Raw genomic sequence first — 25,745 nt, 5'->3', positions numbered from 1 at the left:
TAAACAGAACATTTTATTTTAAAATACTTCCTTTTTGCTCATCATACCGAAAGGATACATAAGAAATGATTTTAAAACCATGGCGGACAATGACAGCCAACTGAAGCTTTTTAATTACATTAGTAGTGCGAATGTTAGGCTTTTATATTTGAAATTTGCACGCCGCTGCTATATAATAGCATTAGTACTGCAGAAACGAGCTGTCAATCTCTGCACAGTAATAGCACTATATTTCGCCTTTTCTGGCATAATACCAGCATAATATCAGTATTTGGGGCTTCACGGCTCTTTAAGACAGCTTTATATGTGGATCTAAATCACATATTAGGCTACGTTATAATGCTTATTGGTTACTTGGGTTTCCATGTACATACTAAATTACATATTTCAAAATCGTATGCGGATAATTCGGTGTTTTTTTTGCCATGAATTCACCAAACTGACCTGAACTTCGTCCGATCGAAACCATGATTAAGAGTGAACTTCGAAAGACCAAAGAAACGGCGAAGAATGAAAAAGAATACCCAAGTAGCAATTGCAACTTGTTGAAAGTTTTGAATGTTGCACAACTGCTACACAATATTTTTTATTGTTGGATATATTTGAAAAGAATTTCCACGGGTTTTTAAACTGATTGTGCAACTATGTAACTATAGAGCTGGCCAATAGTGTTAAGTATACAAACATCAATAACAGTTGTGAAACTAATCAGAAACTTTGCTAACTTGCACAAACAGTCTAACAAGTTGCAAATGGCTCTTTGTTTACCATTCCACCCTAAAACAGAACTGTCCAACTACCCAGTGCTCGACAAATGGCACAGCTATTGTTTTCATTATTTTGCTGCAATTAAGAACATGTTGCACAACATACAAACAAAGTGCGCTTTTCCCATAACATAGTTGTTACCAAGAGAGTTACAAATACTATACAGTAACAAAGCGTGCTACTTGGGTAATGAATATTGAGTAACAGTAAGGAATATAATCCAGAACAACTTTGCCGACAACAATAACTTAGTAGAATTTTTTTTCTTAAAAATTCTATCTGTTACCAGCATTTGAATAATCATTTGCCATGGTCTGTTGATACAAGTCCCATAAAAAAGCCGTCATTTCTTCAAGTTCTGCTCAGAAAGTATTCTTAGTATCAGCAGAAGCGATGCATCGTATTATCCTCGTGATGGCGAAAAGTTCGTTTTAAAATATTCTGGGAAGTGAAAAAGTTATCCGAAAAATGGCTCCCAACAAAGTTTTAAGAAGGAACCTAAAACAATTGACAGGCTAATAATTTTTGTGCAAACTTTAAATGCTTCTGCTGATACTTAAAATCCTTACTTATCGAGATTCTAACGAATGATAGCTTCTTCACGTGTCTTGTATCACCAGCCAATTGATTGAGTAAATACAAAAAGCACTTGTAATAAATTATACTAAAATAATAATTTAAATAATTTGAAGTTTTTTTTTCAGCTACGTCCGATAGATTCAGAAAAGTATTCTGAAAAATTCCTTTGAAGACACCAAGTCTCTGCAACATTAGTTCATATTTCAGAATTTTTTTTTAAATTCGTTTCAATTACTATTTTTTCAATGTGGTAAATGAATATAGATATATTACAATTACTATTTTTTGTATGAGGGTTTCAATTTTTTCTTCTGTCTTAATCCACATCTAATTTTAATTTCTGGTTAACATGTGTCCCGGGACTTCCCCCTGCCTTCCTCACTCGACGGGCCTGCGATTTCCTTTCATTGCCATTTCATTGGATACACTGAGAAAAGATATGTCCTCAAGCAGGAATCGAACCTGCGATATTCCAGTCTCCAGTTGGGTGCGTTAGCTACTCTGCAAACCATGACAAATCAATTCAATAATCTTTCATGAACTTGCCATTCGTTTAACAATCTATAGAAAAGCTTTGATTGAAATCTTACTTTCGACAATAAAATTCCAACTATTTTTTTTAGGAAATTACTGAAAATAATTTATAATAAATAGTTTTTGATTCTATATGAGTTCTGTTTTGCCTCACTATCATTATCTAATTTATTCCGTTTCCAATAATACCAAACATGTTTTGCCCAATTTATCCAACAAACCTTCCTTAATCGTTTCTACTTCCATAATTTTGTCTTTCATCCAAATAATGATTATAAGTAGGTTGTTCGCTCGAATTGTGAATATTTCCATCTCGAGACCGAATATAGAAAAATTATAGAAAGCATTCATAAGTTAACGCCTTATGACGATCTTAAATTTACATATTTGTAGATTGGGATAGATAAATATTTAATAAACACAGGGAACGCACGTGTTCCGGAACGATCGAGATTTGTTTAATCAGAAGTTGTCGCTCGTGAGAATTCATGAAAACATGGTTTCAACTTTAGATATGCTTTCTAGGTACCTATACATAGAAATATAAAAACTGTTATTTGTTGGAGCTCCATAGATGCTTCGGCATTGAGAAAAATGTTAAACATCAAACATTATCATTCGAAACCCCTTTCAAACAGCTTATATAAACTCTACAATCACAGAGTTTCCAAACAGTCTCTTAAAAGTGTTCTAGGGAACAAATTCATGCTCCAAATTCCTCTGGTATCTTGAAGTAAGTACCTAAACATTTCACAAACACACTATATTCTTATTAACAATACCACTAGATGCCGGGTAAATACTCACTGCTGCTGCTTGGATTAGCGGTGTTTGCCGTCATCAATTCAGCAGTAGCATACTCGAACAACTCGAACGCTATATATACCTGGGAAGGGGGTCGCATAGAATGGCCATGCCCAACGACGAAACGTTTAGTAAAGGCAGCTGCGAAGTACACGCCACGAGATCTGATCGCAACCCGGTGTCAGAGAGTGGAAGGCAAAACGGTGTGCGCCTTTCCACGTTACAAGAACATCATCCCAATTACTTTGAGTCAAATTTATGCCACCAAGAAGGGTTGTGATGTAAAATTTGAGCCGTTCCCTTGCTGGAGCGAGCAGGAAGAAGGAAACTGTGACGCCCTCCAGTCAGTTATCGACATTTTCAGTGTAGGTGAATTCGTTTGGGTGTTGGACAGTGGTATCATACAAACTCTCAGAACACCAATTCAACGATGCTCGCCGAAGATTGTAGTTTTTCAAGGAAAAACTGGCAGGAAATTGAAAACAATTAGTCTCGATCGGTTCGTAACGGAGAAGTCAAGGCTACAGTACCTTCAGGTGGAATGTTTGAAAGGGGGTCATTGCTATGTGTACATTAGCGACCCTGGAAATAACGTTATCATTGTATATGACGTATATGAAGGTCGCGGGTACAGAATTGTTCTACCGAGAGCAGTACATCATGGTTGCCGGATCAGAGACGTGCTATATATCTTTCTGATTCACCAAAAAGAAGGGACCAAATTGTACTTTAGTTATCTTTGCGGGCAACGACTGTTCGCCATTCGAACAGAACATCTACGTAGAGGTCATGGAGGCAACATCATAGGTGAGAAAATAATCGATATACATAGAACCGTTCTTCTAGTTTAATTTTAATTGTAGATATTGGAGAAAAACCAAACATACCTATCTTTGTTGGAACCGACGCCGGAAGTGGAGTGTTTTTCCGGGAAGAAGGGGACAGTGATGTTTATTATTGGAATACCAACCAATGCTACAAGAAAAGTAACTTCAAGATGGTTCACAAGAGTGATGGCGGTCTGTATGCTACCCATGTGTTCCCAGATTTCAAGATAAACCGTCTGTTGGTCCTAGAAAATGATTTTCCAAGCTATGTTAAGGACTATGCTGGTTGTGGTACACTGCACCAGATTTCTATATTAGATGGGACGTATACGTGCGAATAGTGTGTTACGTTTTTGAAAATAAATTGTTTGAATGATTAGGTGTCTTTCTTATAAAATTAAATAGGATTTTTTGGAAAGTTGGGGCCCGAACCTTAGCTATTTTTTGGTAAAAACCAGAGTAAAGTCTTGGTATTACCAGGGCCTTCTTAAGACTATTCGGTGTCTCTGACCACTACACTCAAAAAATAAATCACGTTACTTTCACGTGAAAACATATATGAATCTCATCCATCGCACTTTTCACGTACATTTAATAGGATGGGCCGATAAATCAGTATCTGGGGCAACACATAATAGTTATCTAACCCACCAGGTCAAAGTTACGTGTTTTTCACATGCTTGGGAACTGAAATTCACATAAAAATTACCTGGCGTCAAATATGTAAAGCATGATTGTGTTCATGTAGTCATTACGTCAGATAATTTTAACCTGATGAAGCAGATACTGAAATTCGTATAGTAATAAGTAATAAGTTTTAATTTTTAACATTTAAAAAATAAACTGCTTGTTTTTATTTCTTCGATTCATTTACAATAGAACTTATACTTTCAACATGTTGCAGAGCACATAACTGGTTGAAAAGTATTTCATAATCACTAGTTATCCTCTAGGGAGAGATATGCGGAGGAAAAAAAGGCAAACTAGCAACGGTAAATTTCGCGATAAAAAACTAGCATCACTTATTGCGAACCAAGTTTTGCGTGACTTTATTATCATAACGTTTATTTTAAAAATAAGAAATGAAGTGCATTGGAAAATTTTGTGCGAATCGGCCTTGTAATTACGCTCTAATAGCTGAAATAAGTTTTTTTTCGGTACCCGAAGGATGCTGCATTACGCGATAAATGGGTTGAATTTTTCGAGTTCCGGCGTTCCCGTTGCTGGATTCTTTGCGACTACGTAGCGCAAGTATTATTCAAACAAAAATCAGTAAATATGTATATAATAAGAAGAGAATACTGCAAAGAAAAACTCCGTTCCTGTGTATTCGCACGTTACGCTGTTATAGGAGCTTAAGAAAAACAAAAAAGCAAACTTTTGATGATGGATCTATTTCCCGCAGAAAACCATTCTTGACCCTATCGAACAACGTAAGCAAGAAGATAGATTAGATGCATAAAATATACCATGCGGTAGCTTTCGGACAAAAAATCATCTCTTCAGATCAATCAAAAGCAACACTGCCAGCAACGCAACCATCTGGAAAAAATCAGATAGAAGGTATTACCGACGATTACGCCGGGAATCCTACCTTTGGATATAGGTTGGTTACCCTAATTGAACAGCATTATTCTTGTCAGGAAAGTTCAACTTACAATAGCGCCTATTTATAATTTGTTGTCTAATGTTTATCAACAAAAATAAAAAAAATAACATTACTATCCAAAAATATTGCACCAGTGCAGTCAAATAATGATCGACTGGCTCAAAATGTTGACAGTAAGCTGGCTCAAGATGGCGTCTTCGCATATCTCTCCCTAGAGGATAACTAATAATCACCATCCCCTACTTGCAAATTTTATCCAGGAGCTTGTTGAACGAAAATTTAGCCATACATCCTTCGATCCCTGAAATTATAGAAAAGGAAAATGAAATTTATCTATCCTCAGAATAAATAAATGGAAAACTTGTGTTGAGAAAACCGAATTATGAAAATAGAACACCAACCAGTAAGTTGTCGGCCATATTCACGGTTGATTTTTTCGCACATGAAATTCATGTAAGCTGAATTATAAACCATTGTCGTCATTTAAAGATTATGTGCTATTCACATAACTTCTAGATGACTGCCAAATGTAATTTATAGGAATCACATAATGTATGTTGACAAGTGAAAAATATGTGTTTAAATGAATAATCACGTAAAATTAAAGTGAATTATTTTTTGAGTGTATTCAACAGTTTTAGAAAGATGTACAGTGCATAATTATCCATGCTACTCGCAGACTTTTCCAAACTTGTGCCAAGTAGGCCAACAATTTAGTTTGTATGGTAAAAATCTTCAAAATATATGGAGAAAATACGGGGCTATAAAGTCTACCACCAGGTGGAATTACACACATAAGATGATCTGAGTTGATCTGGCAATTTAGTGGCAAGTGAATCTATCATGCGCTGGTTTTCGAAAAAAAGCAATATCCCGGGCACCCTAAAGTATTTAGAGTCACAGAGAATAGTCGTGTTTCAATCTAAATGTCCACAAAGAAACGTTGTAATGGCTATTGAAAAGATAACACGGCATTTGAAGGCCAGAAATAAAAGGTATCGCATGAAGTTTCTCTTTATAGCAGTTGAAGTAACATAACAGAATTAATATGTGGTAATCTGACCTTCATAGTTGCAAGACGCCGTTGGAGGATGAAGAATGCTTTGGCCAAGAGGGAATGCTGAAATAGGGCGAGTTTAGCGTCCATCATTTGAACGTTGTTTTGCCCAGAAAAATTGCATTCCGTGAAGAGTTTAAGGTGCTTTCGTAAACAAAGCGCGAAATTTCCTATTCCTAGGTGCTTTTTAATAGTTTGATTTCCACATGTTTAATCTGAACTTGATAGTCGAGACTATAGCTGCTAAACGTCGCTAATATATGTACAAACGTTTGCTATTTTAGAGGATTAAGTAAAGTAAAATTTTGTATATTATTATTCCCTAGAGATTTTTTTCGGAGGGGGTCCGAAAATTTGATTTTGAAATGTTCATTGTACAATACATACTATGTAATAACCTTATTTAATTTAAATCATTTTTGGTGGTCGAATTTGTTTTGGGAACGAATTCAAGTTTAGAACAAATGAAAATAGAAACTATTTTAAAATTTCTCATCAACTTAAAAATTTTTGGGAGGGGTCCGGTCCCCCAGGACCCTCCCCCTGGATCCGCCACTAGAAAGAAGTATTTGTTGTTAATTTTTTCTCTTCTCATAGCTCTGAAGCTAAAGAATATGCAATCTATAAGATATTATGTATTTTGCTTCGAAGTTCAGGACTTCTTGATTGTGAACAGAACAACATTCCTAATGTGATGAAGCTGGTCAGAGTCGACATCCAACTTTTGAGAAAGCCATATATTCTCTTCAAATGAACACTCCACTTCGATGAATCTTGCCGCCTTTGAAATTAATCGATGTAATGTTGATAATAAGCGTTTATCGCCTTGAGTTTCATTCATGTTCAATCCTCGCTGTAGAAATAGAAATTATTTCTAAATATATGTTTTAGACCCTCGTTTCTTACGATTGGCTTGGAAAGACGTAGAAAATTAACTAAATGTTACATTTATATAATGATAATCTACTTACTCACATTTTATAGACAACGCCGGTGATTAACTAATAAGTCTTACTGCTGTTTACCCCAGCGTGTCTAAGGTTAATCTCAGTCGAGGTCACTGGAATTTTCTAAGATGAAAAGTTCAAGCCATCCTTCGTAAGAAGTGGCATTGCGTCTTTCGTTTAACCATAAATTTAGTTTTTGAAGTTAACGTATATTAACTACATTGTAAAATTTAAATCAATTTTTTCAGAAGCATAATGTTTCTCTACAAGCAAGAACAAATTAACAAAAAGAATAAGGTCGCTCCTGTTTTGCAGCTTTATGGTGTTCAAGTTCATTTTCAAACACTTTTGGGATTTTACAAGGATGAAGAAGATGATAGGGCAAAGCTACAGAATGTTAGAACTTTTAAGGTAGAAAAAAACGATTTAATACTGGTAGGTGGACATTTCATGAGACATTTCTTACGCATATCACCTAGCTTATCACTATTCACAGAAACGAGGACCATGGTATAAACTACTATATTAGAGATTTAAATTAAAAAGGCTGTACCAGTGAATTTTGGTAGAAAATATATCATGCTTAACTTGAACATTATTCTTGTCATTTGTACCATATGCATTCCGACACAGCGATATGGTATTTCTTACTTTTTCATGGTAGTATTATGGTCATTTTTACTATTCCTCTAATTACAATCAATGGTTAGAATTACTATTTTTAGCAGTAATTTCAACCAACCAAAACTACCATGAGTGATTCTTCAAACCACATTGTAGTTTCAAATATTTCCTGGTAGTTTAATAATTAATAATTATATACTGAAAATAGTATTCTCTACCATGGCTTTACGGTTATCACTACCATACAGTTTTTCAAATAAACCACACATTTCACACCAAGGAGCCTGTTTCCAAAGGAGCGGTGGAAACCAATCATTGTTATGCACGCTTCTGGGAGTGAATAAAAAATCAAAGCAATCCAAGTGGGTTTTGACTCTCAGGTTTTCACTCCTGGTTTTGGCTCCTCCTGTCCACTCCGGTTTGTGATTCTTGTTCTGTCGCCGCTTATAGACCTAATTTAATTTCAAACTTTGCTAACAGGTCTTCGAAATTTGTATGTTTAATTTCTCAATTATCCCAGCAGAAGGTACAGGGTTCGCCAGCTGGATGTATCCTTTTTGAACATTGAACAACTCCGATATTTTTTAGCCGATTTCAAAAAACAAGCTTTTTAGCACATTTTTTGCAATTTATTATAAACCAGGTTTAGAATACAACGTCGATTAAATGACCACCCCCATTTATACACAAAAAGCGGCTCTTTTGCGGGCATTTTGCATGACATTGGACAGCATGTCGGGCTTAATCGCAGCACTTTCAGTTCGTATATCAACTTTGAGTTCGCCAAGGTACTTATGTTTGCTAGAATACACTTTACTTTTCAAGTAATTCCACAGAAAAAAGTTTTGCACCATTAAATCCGGAGTACGAGGAGGCCATTCCAAATCACCATTTATTGAGACAACGCGTCCAGGGAATTTGCTCAGCAAGAACTTGATTGCGGTGCCCCGTCTTGTTGAAAATAGAAGTTTTTCAGACCTTTTTTCTGCATTTGTGGACAGACAAAGTGCGCCAAAATTCAACGCTCTTTAAAAAAATAAGGACCGATGATTGTTTTGGAGCGCACTCCGGCCCAAACAGTTACTTTCTGGTCGTGCAGTGGTGTTTGATGTATAACGTGTGAGTTCTGTGTCCCCCAAATTCGACAATTTTGTTTATTTATTCCGCCGGAAAGGGTGAAGTGAGCCTGCCATATTTTTTAGGATAAGCACGCACAGTTTTCACTATTGAACGATCGTTTTCAATGTAAAGCGCTACGATTTCAGGCGTTTTTTTGGTATAAAATGACTTATAGCTAAAATGGCACTAAATGATGTTTCAGACATGTGTTTATCTGTCAAAATAGGCTGGAAAATGGTGGAGTTGTTCAATGTTGAAATAGGATACATCCAGATGGCGCACCCTGTATATATTGAAGCAAGTCATTTGTTTTCAATTTAATTTTCTTTAACAAATATATTATTATAACATTAATAACGGGCAAACATATCTCAAATCCGGTGTAAAAATGTTTCTGTTGAAGTGGTGAAATCTAAAAGTTCAAATGCATAGTGGAAGGTTGCAAAGCAGGTGTACTATTTATTACTGCAATGGCCTGAGCCTAGCCTAGTACGCTAACAATTGAATGCTGACCTTCGAGGTCTATCGAAAAGAAGCTTTCGCCATGAACTGTACCAAGGATCTGTTTTGCTTTTGTGCTTGATGAAATGAAAATTTAAATTGAGCTCGGGCTTTTAAACTGTATGCTACAATTATAATCTAGTAACCTGTTTTCACTCCTTGGAGGTTTTCACTCCTCAGGAGCCAAAAAAAAAACATGAGTGATGAAATCATGGATTTTAATGATTTATCAAACTATGGTTTTTTCAACGCATGCTGATTGGAGTGATTTTTGAAACACTGCTACCATGTATTTCTTTTCAGTGTTGGATCATTCATTAGTTTGCAGACCTACAGGTGCGATGAACACAGTTACGAGTCTTGTACTAATAAAACGTCAAACTGAATAAATTGTAGAAAATCGATAAAACAAGTTTTTTAAATAATGTTTTCAAGCTTATAAAATGAGGAGAATGATTAATATAAATCGATATTTAATGAATAAATGAATCAAATTAGTTAGGCTCACTAAGTGCAAAATTTGACAATATTTAAAGTTATTGATTTTTCAACTTTAAATATTGTCAAATTTTGCACTTAGTGAGCCTAACTAATTTGATTCATTTATTCATAATAAAATTTATTTCATTTCATATTTATTCATAATAAAATTTATTTCAAACTAACAAAAGGGTTTGAAATAAATAAAAGGAATGACTAAACAGAATTAATAAAATGAAGAAACGGAATAAAATGCATGAACTGGAAAAAATCATAAAATCAATAAAATGAATAAACTAAATGAACTGAAAGAACTGTATGAAAAAATAAAATAAAAAATATATGAATGGAATAAAAATACAACAAATAAAATAAATAAAGCATAATAAATAAAATAAAACGAATAAAATTAATTATATGATTAAAGTTAATAAAATTAATATATTGAATAGAACGATTAAAACAAACAACATAAATCTTTTTCTATATATAAAAATCAATGTTTTTATGTATATGATTTATAGACTCCCAAACGGCTTAACCGATTGCTGTAAAAATTTGCACATGGAGGGCATTTGTTATAAAGCGTGTTTGTGTGCTATTGGTTGGGGATTATCTGCCCGCCAGATGGCGCTCAGAACAAATCTAGAGCGTTTTTCATTACATCATATCTAACAAAAACGTCAAACGGAGAAAATCGCGTGCAAAAATTTCCTTGCAACATTCAAATTTATTTAACAATTAAAGCACACAGAAGGCTATTAATTCTACTATCACCTCTGCATTTACTCATTGCAGTATCGTATAAGCATATTACATGTTTTTCGCGAAGATTTTAGGGAGATAATTGATAACTATTATTTTATTACATTTTGCCGATCACTTTTGCTATTATGCTTTTTTACATATGTGGTCTTGGCAACACCGTTTGTAGATAGTACATTTTACTGTGATGTTAAGAGAGAAGGGCTTGTTGTTGTGATATATTTCATGTGCTGTATTGCAACCGAGAGTGTAGGTATGAGGTTTGGCATTGGAAAAACATACTAACTACAGTCGACTTGGAGAAACATCACAACGCAAAATACCACATCTACAAAATATAAGCAAAGCTTTGGTATACTATATGTGACATTTTGACTTAAGATTAAATTAACATATAAAGAGTTATCATTTTTCTCTATTATTTGTGGACGATAAAGAGTCAATGCTAAGCTTTTATTTGGCATAATAAACTCAGTTTGTTTACATTTGTTAGATATTACGTTTTGAATAAACGGTATAGAAATGGTGTTTTCCTCCTATTTCGTCGAAAGTCGCAGCAACGCGCGATGAGTATTAGCTAGTTTAATAAATAAAAATAATAAATGAAATATACAGAATAAAATGATTAAAATAAAAAATAAGCGATATTAAAAAAGTTACAAAAATATAAAATAAATAAAATTGTGTCAAATTAATTATTTGCATGAAAGGAATAAATTGAATGACTAAAAAAATTGTCAGATTATTGAAAAGAAAAAAATAAAATGTATGAACTGGAAAAAATAAAAAAACGCGTAAAATGGAAACAGTGCACAAAATAAGTTAAATGAATAATTGAAATAATTTCTAGTGTTTTCATTCTTTTTCGTTTTCACCTTTTCGTTATCATTCTTCTTTTCCTGGCGGGGTCGTTCAAGATTATCTGGTGTTTCTACTGTATTGATGGACCTTTATAAGTTATCAGTAAACTGGAACGGTCAAATTTGTTTTGGAATTCTTTGATGTCTTTTTAGTCACAGATACCTGAAAAAGACAGAATGCGAAATAGAAAAAGAGAAAGCGCTTCGTGAATGAGATAGGTAGGTATTTCTAAGTACTCGTTTACATTGAAGGAAGTGTGAAGTGTCTCGGCAATGCTGTTGATTATTTTACTGACAATAGCACAAAAGCCGTACATTTAGTCGTTTACAATGCAGTCTCTTTCTTATAGCCTACAAATTGTTTCGTCCAGAATCCTCGTTTCAGAGATATGGATTAATTAGTTTTATACAAACCAATGCCACGAAAAAGAAATGGTTCTATCGTTGGTGTTCGTCAATAATTTTTTACGTATCGACTGCAGTTAACCAATTTTTGGGTCGCTATGTTTGGTTAATTCGATGAGCGTGTAAACTATAAATGCTAGTACCAGTGCTTCCAGAAAATTTGATAGCAAATTTGTATTTCATTATAATATATTCATTTGTTTGTCGAGATTTCTACAATTAATACGAATATTCTTCGTATTAATTGTAGAAATCTCGACAAACATATGAATACTGCTTAAAAGCCAACTGTCAACACTCTCTTTGAAAAGAAATTCCGGACAAACCGTCACTCGCCAATCACAGGTGTTGGTTGTAAACAAAAGAGAAAAGTTTTCTCTTTCATTAACTGCTATGAACTGTCCTCAGCCAGTAACGATTTGTCTGGAATTACCTATCAAAGAGAATTTTGACAGTTGGCTTTTAAGCCGTAATCATATGTTTGTCGAGAAATGGAATTTTGAGAATACTTGCGTGTTAAAGAGTGTGGATTGTGGAATTAAACGAAATACATCTTTCATGATTAATTAAAGTGTTAAAGAGATTTATGCATCGTTATACTTTTCCTTGACCTGATGTACAGTGTAAACAGTGCAATAAAATTACAATATCGCGAGTGTATTACAAAACATCTCTTAAACATTCTCTTACTGTTTCTTTTTTAATGTACTAACGATATTCATTAAGAAAAGAGTAATGATATGAAAGCCTTATTTTCGTACTCAAGCTTGAGATAGAAGAGTTTCAAGAGAAAGTATGTATGAGTATAAGCAAGCTTTATGTTGGTTTGACTTCTACTGTCGGCGTTTTATCAAATGCAACCCTAATAAAAATATTATACACGAACTTTAACCCATATAGTCCTACGATTCCACATATTGTTTGTATGATACCCTGAACAGGTCATTAGGCTCTTGAATCATAAGATGTTTATTAGGGAATTCGCCCATGTCTGCGGCATGCCTACATGTTCACATAGTACAGCTCAACTCGACTCCTTTTTAATATAGAAATTCTTATGGTTTAGTTTATGGAAGAAATGGTCACAATAAAAAAACCTTGACCTGATGTACAATGTAAACTAACAGATTTTCGTATGCAATAAAACTACAAATTACAATAAAAAAACGGTCCAACAGATTAAAACATTTTGCTCAGTCGAATTTTTGTAGAGTTTGTACATGGTTTTTAAATGGTTTTTAAAATTTGTAACTAAATCTAAAGGTATTTTACTATATCCTTTATTATATCCTTGATCTGATATACAGTCCTGTGACGACAGATTTTTGTAACCAATAAAACAAATTACAATCACAAATTTTAAAATGAATTAAACTTGTACAAATGGCAGCTCTGGCTCGAACTGTCTTGTCTTGAGCATATGTCAAAATACCATGTCGAGTGTCGACTGGTCGTCATGGTCGTCATTCTCATAGTCGAGCGTAGTCGTAAAAACTGTGTTCGCATTCGATGTGTAATAACAGTGAAAAAGTTTTGTTCGTAAATCAGTTCAATCATATTTCGTTTTGGTAAACTGTGTTGCAAGTCCGGAACAAAGACCGTAAGATTTGGTTTTTAGAAACATCTCCTTGACAACTTATCGCGACGCTTAGAAATCTTCAATTTTCAAAGGGATGTATTGAAAGCGATTTTTTGCGTTGTGAGTCGTCTAGTTGACGACTGCAGCTACTGCTGTTTGAAAAAGTGATGACGGTCACGGGAAGCGAGTGCAAAATAAATTCTGAAGATCAGAGGTGATGGTGATGACCAGTGATACTTTACGTATTGGCAGGAGCAAGCGTGAGCCAGCAGGATTTTGGAGGTCAGCCACTGCACTGTCTTGTGTATCGATCGAGAACCTGTTTCTAGTATTTACAATGTTTATGTTTTATTACCAATCATGTCCAACCATCGAACCAAGTTAGTGGCAAATTTGAACAGCTGGAGGAAGTAGTATTTGTCGCACAAAGAAACACAGATAACAAAATTTTATGGTGAACTATAGCAGCAAATTTTGATATGTTGAACTTGTTTTTATTATTCAGTTCAAATACCTACGGAAACGATATTAGATTAAAATGGGACTTGTTCGACTATTGCAAATGCAATTTTATTGATAGATCCTTGTATGAGATAATGCAGACTATGTACTTAAGCATTAAAATGCTACGTTAAACTTTTATCTTTAGAGATTGAATATTTTAACGCAGCTTGAAACGTCAGATATTTAGTTGGAAATTGTTTTACACCAAAATGTCATCATTGCTTTGAATTTTAAAAAGTTTCAATCTTAAGATCCATATCAATTGTTCATATTTGTTATTGAGGTACAATAAGCTCTCGCTCAATCAAACATTGGAAATATTTGCGCAACCCAAGAGGTCATTGATTTATGCTGCCTACTACATATGCAAAGAACAGGATCAGCTGAAATTTTGAATCCCATAATTTGATGATAAGTGTATGTTGGTCTTCTTAATCATTCAAATTACGCGAAAGATGGTCATCGCTTGCTAATTTGGCCTTCGTTTGTATTAGTTTGTAGGGGTAAGCTGCTGCTGTGGTGAATCGGGTGGGGCGGTAGAATATGATGTTGGTTAAATGGGGCAAGCGGTGATGCCGCAAAATATTTGGCTTATTTTTAGATTTTCTGATCATTCGGAAAAGATCAACAAGCCGTGCGGTAGCCATCGAAAACGAGGAACGGCAAATCGAGCTTACAGTACTACATTTCCAATCAAAATATGAGAGTACTTTTCGGCTAATGGAACTTTTTACTTGTCAGGTTTTACTTCATTTTATCACAATACAATAATGAAATATGTCATTAAGCTTGGGTTTGTCTTATTTCTTATTCTCATAATATTTGTTTAATTTCAATAAGAGTACAGAATTGTTGAGAGTACTGCATTTGATAAATCTATACAGTGGTTCAAATAATTGCCATATTAACGTTTTAAAATGGCTAATAGGCTTTGTATACAAACATTTGTTTTGTTGATTTCCTATCATATCAAAGTAGAACACTGTTACAATTGCTACCATGAAGGGCGTGTAACGTGTATTTTCATGAAACTCAACTGCAGTGGCAAAATAATAAGGGGAAGAAATTTGAATGTTTGACTGATGATATTCAAACATGGTGAAACAAAAATGTTCTATAAAATGTAGAAGAAAGCTCAATAATTTTATTGGAAAGCAATTGTTCATTTGAATCAGATTGCATAAAAAAATTAAAGGGTTGTGTACAGGACACGACCACGGTGACATTAAAAATGTAGCTTTTTTCAAGAGCGTGCAAATGAATTTTATCTATCACACATATCGACTCACGTTCTTGTTCACTCGCCTGTTTTCATATGTTACAATTTGCTATATACCCTCCCCATCAAAACATAATTTATTGAAAGTCTTTTAACGGTACTCTATTAATTAATCAAGTATCTCACTAGGTGATTGGCATTATTTGGCTGATCCATATAGTAAAAATAGGGTCTGTCCAGAAAATATATTCAAAAGAAAAGTTCCATATTGAGAGCTGTGATGAGGAAGCCCACGCCCGACAACGGAAATATACAGATTCTCCATGAAATATGATATTTCATTTTCCATTTAAATTTTCAATAATGTACTAATGAACTTAAGTAAACAATCTTAAGTTCAAGTATTTCTTGATCGATTAGTGGTGGAAAAAATGAAATTATTTGATAAATTACATTGTTATGCAACGTTCGCACTACCAGTTAAAACGGGTTTTTATGCTATCTTGGTGACATTTTTCTTGTTGCTAATTATTAAAACGTGTTATAACTCTGTAGTGTAAACATTGTATTATTAAACCAATTCTGCAGCGTTTTATGTTATATAGGTGTTTTATGTGGTAATAGGACTGACATAATTATATCTTCAGTACAGCGGTTTGTTTCATAATTTAAAACAGATTTATTTTAAAATTTAAATTAGTATACCCAACCGTTCTATTTGTTGTATACTTCAAAACGCAATTAGAACTGTGTTTTAAATACATAGGGTAGGACAGATATTCTGACTGGATAAACTGGGAAAACAATTTTAAGTCCAGTAACGCTTAAGACATGGCTTGAATTTGAATCGAAAAAGAACACCCGCTTAAACTGCTGCTGGGACGGTAAGTTCTGTTTTAAAATTTTCCGTTGTGTGCAGTACGAAACAAAAGTGTTTGAAATTAGAAAACAAAAAGTTCTGCTGGGAATGTGATTGTTTCCGATGCAATTACACTCAGATTTTTCACGCAGGGGATACAGGCCATGTAAATGAAAACCGCGTAAATTTAAAAAAAAACGCGTTAATGAAAACCGCGTAAATTTCAAAATCCGCGTAAAAAAACCTGAGTGTACTCTCCTATATAAAATACTACGCTGCTGTACAGTGCAATAACTACAGAAGCACGTTGTCAGATGCCTTACTGATAAAAAACATATAACCGAAATATGAAACATGAAAACCAATAGGCTCTTTACCCTACGCAGCTACAAAGCGCCGTAAACATGGATTAACAAGTTACAACGCACACGCATGCATAAAAATAAATATATTTTTTTCAAACGCAACACTCTTAAGCAGCACACACCGTATTGAATTAAATCCAAACCACCCCGCCCACCCACTTTGCAAATCATTCTATGACACCGTGCTGGTACCCGAAAAATCCGCACACGGCCACCGCTGCCGAAAATGCATAGCGTCTACCGCTTATTGTAGTTCCCAGACGCTGCAGCCATGATCTTACCCGTTCGACATAAGAACAAAAACTGATTCAAACGGGTACGCGTCACCTCTATTTATAAACTAACCGTATATGGTTTAGTCACTTAGGTGCGAGTGTGTGCAAATGCCAACGTTACCGAAAATAGATAGCGCTTACTGCATCGCCCGGAGACGATGTTGGTCGTATGGGATAAGAGCAACAACTGATTTAAACGGACATGCGTTGCTTCTATTTATGACTTTTCGTGTTTCATTGAGCAACTAAGCTGCCCTCGCTTGACGGCTGTGTCTGAGAAATCTGGCTCACGAATGGTAATTTTCCCGTTTTTCGTGAACTTTTTAATTTTACCATTTTCCAAAAGTCTACTTTTACTGGGGAGATATTAAATTATTACCAATATTTAAGTTAGGTGTTTCTGAATCGGTTGGTGTATGAATGATTAAAATCCATCTAGTAATATCGAAGTTATAAGCGTGCAAACCTTACATAGTTTCGTTACATGGGAGATAGTTTAGATTTTAGAATGACACCTAGCCCCAGATAGTGGAGTAAGACATTTTTAATGTCAAAAATGTCTGCAGTATGTTTTACACTCAGTTGATCTTCCATCTCTTTATGCTCGTTCACTCAGCTTATATGCATATGTTATTGTTTTTGTGTTGCGATGTTACGTCTGAAATAAAGGAGTGTCGTTTGGTTATTCGAGATTCTACGGACTAATAACAAATTGTAGAAGCAGTTATTAGAATAGGTTTAGAACCTTTCCTTCGACAAATAGCGCATAACTCTGAATTGAAACAGAATAACGAATCATAATCAGTGGAAAAGAACAGAGAGTGTTTTGGTTTTGATTTTCTGCAAACTCAGCAGCCTCGCCAGGTCTGTTTCAGTGTAAAAAGTGTCACATAATAGGAAGAAGCAAAATAGCTTTGCGCTTGTGTTGCTTCGGGTGTTGATCCATCCGGAAAGCAGAGTACCACACAATTACAACACAGAACACTGTCGAACCGAGTGGTGGTGAGTCACGATGCTTGGACGTGTTCGGCTTAAAGAAAACGGAATCATGGATGAAGAGTTGCCCACTCTTCTCGAGACGACGTTTCGATATTTGGCCAAGAACTTGCATGTGGTATGCAACGTCGATCCGGTATCCCATCAACTTGAACTGAAGGACGATATCGTCATCCCGAATGAGATTTGTGATAGGTAAGCAATTATTTTGTTTAAATGTTATGCGTGATCATATATCACTGATTTTCAGGTCTGTTTCAGTTATTGATAATTTTTTTAGCGTCAGACATTCACATGAACTGGCTGGTTGGTGATTATGAATAAAAAAAATTACAATCAGCTGCCAAGAACGGTCAGAGAATGCAATGAAAACACTTCCTTTGAAAAATGCATTATAATTTTTAGTTTCCACTAGACTGCCTAGAAACGCAAGTCAGTCCCATGTAGATAGAGAATCCTATAGAACATGGGACTGACTTACAATTATGGACAGTACATTTCCAATTCAATGTATTGGGTTTCTGGCAATATAGGTGGGAACTTTCCGTCTCTATCGTACCCTTAATTTGGTTATTTGTTACTAAAATATAATTTACTTTCACAGTTTAGCGATTTCTGCTGTAAGATTTTTTAAAACATTTTGTCAAACGGGGCCATTCAGCTAGTTGTTTTAGGCGTTTGCCGATGCCAATTTTGGTGCTAGTTTGGATTGAGCTTCTCCAAGTTAGTACTAGTTACTGATCAGGGTTATTTGAAACACTAAATCAAACTTTATTTAAGCTGGGTATTGTACTGCATGCACAAATTGGTTCAATAAATTCTCCAATTCAGGGAATAAATTTTGCAACTTAATACAAAATCTCCATTTTATTTTGATGCTACCTTAGGCATTACAGATTATTTTTCACTTACAATCTAACTTCAGCTAGGTCCACCAGAGATATAAGTCTTGGGCACCTTGTTGTAATAGGTATCCGCATTATTTATTACTATATCTTAAATTAATGACACTCACTAACACAATCAACTGCATATTCTCTCATATACACTCACAATCTCTCTCATTCCAAAAGCACAAACGCTCGTGGCCTTCGCGATAACACAAACCTGGTAACAAACGCTAACACATAATTGCAATCATCCATGCATTTTTTGTTAGGGGAAACTGTGTCACTGCGACCACTAATCAGGTTATCTTTTGTGGCTGCCCCTGTTTGCCCTAGATGTTTCAAATTGCCCGAATCCAATGCAGTTGGAAGCGAGTTGTTTGTTTGTCCACATATGTCGTCCCAACCGGGTAGTATATTATTAATGTTGCTGAGGATCCGTTTGGTACAGATATGCCATATCTCGTGAGGCGTCATAAGATGCCTTCCGAAGTATCGCTCTCTTCGAAAAAATAGTACTGCACAATGGCAGAGAATATGTTCCAAGCTCTCGGGCTCGTAGTTACAGAATCGACAAATGTCATCATGACTTTTGCCATTTTTTCAGATGATACTTAGCAGGACAATGTCCTGTAAATAAACCTGTGATTATACGTAAATCTTTTTGTTTTAGATCCATTAGTTTTGTGGTTCTCGTTGTATCTGGATGTGTGAATTTTTTAGCTTGTCGAGCGCCTTCTACGTTACGCAAGTCGTTTAGTAGTTGGTCTCTTGCCCAAGCCGAAAGTTCTAAGTTGATTGCACAGTAGATATACCTAGAAATGGTTCTGGTCCAACAAACATGTTTGATGAACCACGCTTGGCTAAATTGTTACCATCGATTTCTTGGTGGCCAGGTACCCAGAATATCATTACTTTATTCCGAGTTGCTAGTTGTTGTAAAGATGAGATGTACTCCCAAACCAGCTTGGACTCACATTTCGACGACCTTAATGCCAACAGTGCTGCTTGGCTGTTCGAAAAGATTGCGATTTTTGCATGTCTGCAGTTTCGTTTCCTACAGACCTCCGAGCAGGTGTATATTGCATATAATTCTGCCTGGAAAATTGTTGATCACTTTCCCATTGATATCACTTCTATAATTTTTGGTCCGTAGACTCCCGAGCCAGTTAGCTCACCCATTTTAGAACCATTCGTATAGAATGATATTGTACCTTGAGGTAATATGGGAACCCCTACATCGCACATCTGACGATCCACTATGTGGACCTCATATGAGATATCGAAGTTCGGTTTGGCCTCCGTTTTATCTTGAACTGTAGTCAAGACAGGGTTTAGTTTGAGTTCTTTTATTATACTCAGGTAACCATTCCAATCCCCATCAAATAATGGTTTACTCTTTAGCATTCTCAGCGAGCCAAGTCTCGCCTCCCTCATAACATGTTTGTGTAATGAAGGAAGATGAATTATGGCTTCCATGGCTGTAGTGGGTGTTGATTTCATATTATCCACACATACGTACGCCCGCAATTTCGCCAACATTTATACACCCTGGTAATTAAATGAACGTTTTAGCACTTATAAATTTACAGCCGCGATCTCAAGCATTAATCCACCACTCGCGCGAACATAAATAGGTCACATCCGGCAATCCCTACCCTCGGTCCTAGCAACCTAGACTCATGCCTTCAATTGGACTAATAAAAAATGACGCTTATGTCTACTAGACAACACGTTCCATGGCAACATGACCGGGAGCTCTAGTGGTGTGGGGGAACTCTTTTCTGGTATCCAAACCGCACACTGAAACTTAGCTTTATTTTCGCGGTCCGCACGGTCATCCAAGCCACACGGTTATAAAAGCGAATTTATCCACGCGAAGTTACAGACACGCTAGCAGACGCAACAAACCCGTTAACATACAAACTCTCGAGCCATCGCGATCATCTACGCACAACTACATCCTAAACGCGGTCTCAAGTGCGGACCTACAACCACACGTGTTCAAGTGATCATAAATCAGTCACGTCCGAATTTTTTTTACCCTCGGCGCTAATAGCATAGGTCCATGCCTTCAGTTGGAACAGTCGAAAGAATAACACTCATTTCTACTAAACACGTTCCCTGGCGACATGGTCGGAAACTTTGGTGATATGGGGGATCTCACTTTTTTTAGCATTCAGCACGTTAATATACAAACGCTTAGGACCTTCGCGATAATCCGCGCCCGCCAAAGCCCGCGGTCTCGAAAATATGGAAAGTGAAGTGAACTGAATGTTTTAGCACAAATAATCTTATAAACGCGGTCTCAAGCGGGAACTTACCTACAAACGCCCATGGTCGCGCGATAATCCAGAAATCTCTTCCTTCGCCTAGGTCCACTCGTTTAGTTGGAATAATAAAAAATGACGCTCTTATTCATTAGAGTAGAGAACACGTTCCATGGTGTCATGAACGGGAACTCTAGTGATATGAGCAAACTTATTCTCTTCTAGCACCTGAACCAGACAACGAAAATTAAGTATCAGGCCAACGGAGTTCCGCAAGGGTCGATACTGGCCGTGACCCTCTTCATAGTGAGAATGAATTCGCTCTTCGCCGCGCTGCCCGGAGGCGTTTATGTCTTCGTGTACCCGGTGACATCGTATTGGTGGCCCTCAGGAAGACGATCCCGCGCACAAGAATATCTCTGCAGGTCAACGCAGTCGGCCGATGGGCACTCGTCACCGGATTCAACATCGCCGCCACCAAGTGCGCCATTACGCACTGCTGCAGCACATATCACCCAGCCAACGCTCGTCCAATCCGCCACAACGGTACAGTAATTGCGTTCCAAAAGCAACCAGTCGTCCTCGGGATCACCCACGACCGGAAACTGACAATGATATCACACTTCCGGCGGCTGAAAAAAAAGACTGCGAGAGCAGAAAGTGGTTGGTCCGGACCATTTGCGCCCACCACTCCAAAAATCACCGCCGGGCAGCGCTGAACGTCGGACGATCTCTTATCCACAGTAAAATCTTCTACGGAATCGAACTGACTTGCCGGAACCTAGAAGAACCCTCCGACATCCTCGGGCGCCTATACCATGGAGCGGTGCAGCTAGCCTTCGGTCTACTACCGAGCGCCCCAGTGTACAAACCGGAGTACTACCCTGCCGCTGGGAAACAGCCGGGTAGCCTTCAGAAGGGCATTAAGCTTACTTGAGAAAACTTCGGCCGACGAATGCCCCCTTCTCACCACTGGCTCCAACCAACACCAGGAGTTCACCAGCAATGACCTCCCACCCATCGCTCGTCTACACCGGGTGAGACTGTGGGCCTGGTGCGACCCCGTACCCAACACCGACGACAGCCTTGCTCGCACTATAAAAGTCGGCGACCATCCCAGCAGCATACTGGTTAAACATAGACAGCTAGTGCACCGAAGATACATCACATTCAAATCTTTACCGAAGGTTCCGAACGACGCCTACCTCCCTCCTGCTCAGTTTTCTCGGCGGAAGCGTCCGCCATTGCAGTGGGAATGATCCAAAAACCCACCGATACACCTACGGTCATCTTCACAGACTTACTCTCGGTCCTGAGGGACGTCGCTAACGGGACCTCCAAATATCCCTTCGTTCAGGCCATTTCTCCACTTAGAGACCCACTGGTTACCATCTGCTGGGTTCCGGGCCACAGCGGCATCAAGAGTAATACATATGCCGACCGATTAGCCCTCATCGGCAGACGGGCCCGGATCATCGGATCCAAATGAGACCCCAACCATTGACATCATCAGGGAGTTCAACACCAGCTTACAGAACGGATTCACCAACCACTGGCGGAGATCTCGCAATCACACCCAAAAAATCAGGCTCAACCGAGATCTGGACCGACCGAGGCAGCCAGAGGGAACAAAAAATATTCTCCCAACTCCGCGTAGGGCACACACGAGTAACCCACGCACACACCGTGTCCAGCGAGCCCGTTCCAGAATGTGCTTCACTGCAACACTCGGCTCACCGTCGAACACCTGTTATGCAATTCTCGAGAACGGGAGGAGCTGCGGCGTCAGTACGGCCTGACGGGTCTGATACAAGACCCCCTATCCAACGACCCGGTTCGAGAGGAGGCACTTCTCCTCTTCCTAAAGGACGCTGGCCTATACGACCGCATTTAAACAATAACAAGGATAACGCAGGCCCTTCGCCACACTCCCCGGAGATGTGATGTGTTCCCGCGGCCCATCCCACCATATATCTGCAAACAAACCTCCTTCAAGGCACCATCTTCCATGATACCGCTGCCGCACCCACTCAACCGTGAGCCCTCTGCCATACCCTGACGGGGTGCTGGACAGGTTTTCCCACGGCCCAAATCAACCCAGACAGCAGCTGACCCCAACACCAAATGAAAATCACCACAAATCTTAAACACAATAAAATGTAACATCTATTAATTATAATCCAGCTTTATTTCATGGGCGAATGACCTATAGGTTAAAGCCCCAATAAACAATAATAATTACAACACGTTCCATGGTGACATGACCGGGCGATCCAGGAATTTGGAAGAACTCACTTTCTTCTAGTATCTGAACCGTACACCAAAAATTAAGTACACGCGAATATGCAAAAGGTCACACGGTCATAAAATCAATTTTATACACGCGAAGTTACATACACACTAACACACGTGACATATAAACGCCCACGCGATCGAACACGTTAACGCACAAACGCTCGGGCCCCTTCGCGATAATACACGCGATCGTGAAGTCCCTACGCCCGCACATATGTGTATCGTACAGTGGTTATCACATTCAGAATCACGGCCCGCTGCAATTGGCCTTAAGTGGGTGAAATTTCCCGTCTCTTCCGCAGTTGTAGTAAGTTATGCTGACGGGGAACACTACCGAGACATCAGCTTTACAGCTCCAGTAGGACAACTCTTGAAAAAGAATGTAAAACATGTGGAATTTGAATGTGAGGGTTTTATCAGGCCCGGTTTCATTGAGCGTTGTTCTTGGAGCTGTCGCTTTTGCTACTGTCGGTCATGTGCGGTTCATATTTCTAATACCAAACTGAAAGCACATATTGTTTCATTTGAAAAGTTCTTAAATGGCGATTGTTATTCGTTTACAACTATTTTGTTTCACAACTCCCCACTTCCCTACTTTAATGTGTATGCATTTAATGTAAACAAGAAAGAATAATCATTTAGAAGTGAATACGTGTTTCCAAAAATGTTTTACCCGCAAGTCCCAGTGTTTGCACTTTCAACGTGTTCTAAAAGGGCGATAAACAAGAAATCTTATATCTGCGTGTTTTTTGTTGGGCCCATTTTCCTACCTTCGCTAGCAAAAACGTGGTACTTAATAGGTTGACAATGTTCTCGTAGTGGAAAAGAAACCAAAATAAATTGCCAACGCAAATGTAGACTTGCTATATACGTTGCAGTTGTGCGCCAAGAACATGTGGGAAGGTTGACGTGTCGCAGCATTGGCAGTGAAACCAATGTAAACAACTTTTGAAACAGACGACGCGACTAAGCAGGAAAGAAGTTACAGCTGATCGTGTAAAATAATGGCATACTGTTATGATACTGTTGTTTCACCTACACATACAAAACTGCTGATTTATACAGTCCAAAAATGAGCCCAGAAGCTAATCTGAAGTTTTTATTATTTTCTAGGCTAAATCGACTGCTATTGTCAATACATATATTATTTATTATGATACGATTCATATCCGGTAGGAGAGTTTTAATTATCAAAGCAAGCATTTTGTGGTACCAATATTTACTTTCAAAACAAGTGCTGAATAAAATGGTATCGGGCTATAAGTTTATTTTGCAACTTACGATTCATTCAGAAGAAATTTTAATTTGCTTAACTGTAGTATTCTTATTCAATGACCAACCGGCTACGCTTGACTAATTGAAATGTATGTACAGGCTCAACAATATGTAAAGCTACAGTAACTTAAGGTTGCACAGAGAATGCGAAAAATTCGTATGTAGAACGTTGTTACAGTACTGCTGATTGATTTTTATGAAGATCTGACATACGGTGTGGAAAAAACTGCTTTTTTCGTTTGCAAATTTTGCGCATTCTCTGTGCAACCTTAAAACACGAGCAAGTAGATGTCGACATCGCAGTAAGCATACAGAGCAGCAAATAAAAATAAAATACCAAGCATGAACTTCCCTTATGCAATGATGCGCTCGATTATACATACTGATATGTGACGTTCGAACTGTTCGACCGTTTGATTGACGATGTGTATAAACAGTTTGTCTGTAGATTGTATGTACATTTATTTCACCGGATACGATTGGGCTTCATCATGGTCTTGTTTGTAATCGTTGTGAATAACTGCAACTATATTCTTGGTGTTCATGCAGAATTTAGTCAAAAATTGCGCCTGTTAAAGGAAAAAAAATACGCTTGAACTTCATACTTTTATTTTCGACAGGGCAATTCGATCGTGAACCGACAAATGGGCGAAATTAACAAATGTACACAAACAGAGATTTGATTAATATCTGAAAGAGGAGTAAAAATACTTTATAAAAAATATAAAAACTCATTTATAAATATTTCACACTTCATGAAAATCAATAAAAAACAAAACGGCGGATCCGACTTTCGACTGTAAACAAAAAGCCAGGCGGGTTACGCCTCTGCATTTCTAAGGTAGTGTATACAGGCGAAATTGACAGCATCATTGTTTACAAGGTCCGTAACAGAGGCGACGCGTGGTTCCATCGTCAACCTGTTCAATATACCACTAAGACCCTTAAAACGTCACAATCGTCTCTATGAGACGTTTCGGTTCAGCTGATTCTTTCGTCGTCGTTTTCATCCAACATCTAACGAATAGGACCAATGAAAAATGTTCGTTGACAAAATTTCGCTGGAGCTGACCAAAACAAATTTGTTGTCAAATCCCACCAGTGAATTGTCCAACAAACTTCTTGTAGAATGCTTAATTTACCGTAGAAAAAGAACAAAAAATTATAACATATCCGAGAAGGTTCCCACTTAATTAGAATTGAAAAAGATTTCTTAACAGAAACAAGGGATGATCCATAAATGACGTAGCATTTTTGAGTGATTTTTAACACCTCCTTTTAACACAAACCCTTAAATACAAACCCCCCCCCCCACCCTGGTAATTACGTAGCTTGACGGTAA

At 37.3% G+C, this 25,745-nt stretch overlaps 2 protein-coding genes across 15 annotated transcripts in view; both read left to right on the top strand.

Moving 5' to 3' along the window:
- Positions 1-2,669: 2,669 nt before the first annotated feature.
- On the top strand, positions 2,670-3,853 carry LOC131688023 (uncharacterized). The gene is made up of 2 exons (XM_058972149.1): positions 2,670-3,492; positions 3,549-3,853. The coding sequence occupies exons 1-2, from the start codon at positions 2,670-2,672 to the stop codon at positions 3,851-3,853; spliced, it is 1,128 nt and encodes a 375-aa protein (XP_058828132.1).
- Positions 3,854-13,326: 9,473 nt separating this feature from the next.
- The window catches only part of LOC131686758 (protein zer-1 homolog), a 52,196-nt gene continuing 39,777 nt past the window's right edge, over positions 13,327-25,745 (top strand). For 5 of the 14 annotated variants that reach the window (XR_009305180.1, XR_009305179.1, XM_058970727.1 and 2 more), the window contains exons 1-2: positions 13,327-13,479; positions 17,297-17,871. Coding sequence is in view for 12 of the 14 variants with exons in the window: in XM_058970727.1 (XP_058826710.1) it covers positions 17,693-17,871 (179 nt within the window). In the remaining 2 variants the exon portion in view is untranslated. The other 9 variants (XM_058970724.1, XM_058970725.1, XM_058970722.1 and 6 more) reach the window with 9 other exon arrangements.

Source organism: Topomyia yanbarensis, chromosome 3, assembly GCF_030247195.1.
Source record: "Topomyia yanbarensis strain Yona2022 chromosome 3, ASM3024719v1, whole genome shotgun sequence".
Lineage (NCBI taxonomy): Eukaryota > Metazoa > Arthropoda > Insecta > Diptera > Culicidae > Topomyia > Topomyia yanbarensis.
The sequence above is the reverse complement of the archived record's forward strand: the minus strand, read 5'-3'. Positions and strand labels throughout refer to the sequence as shown.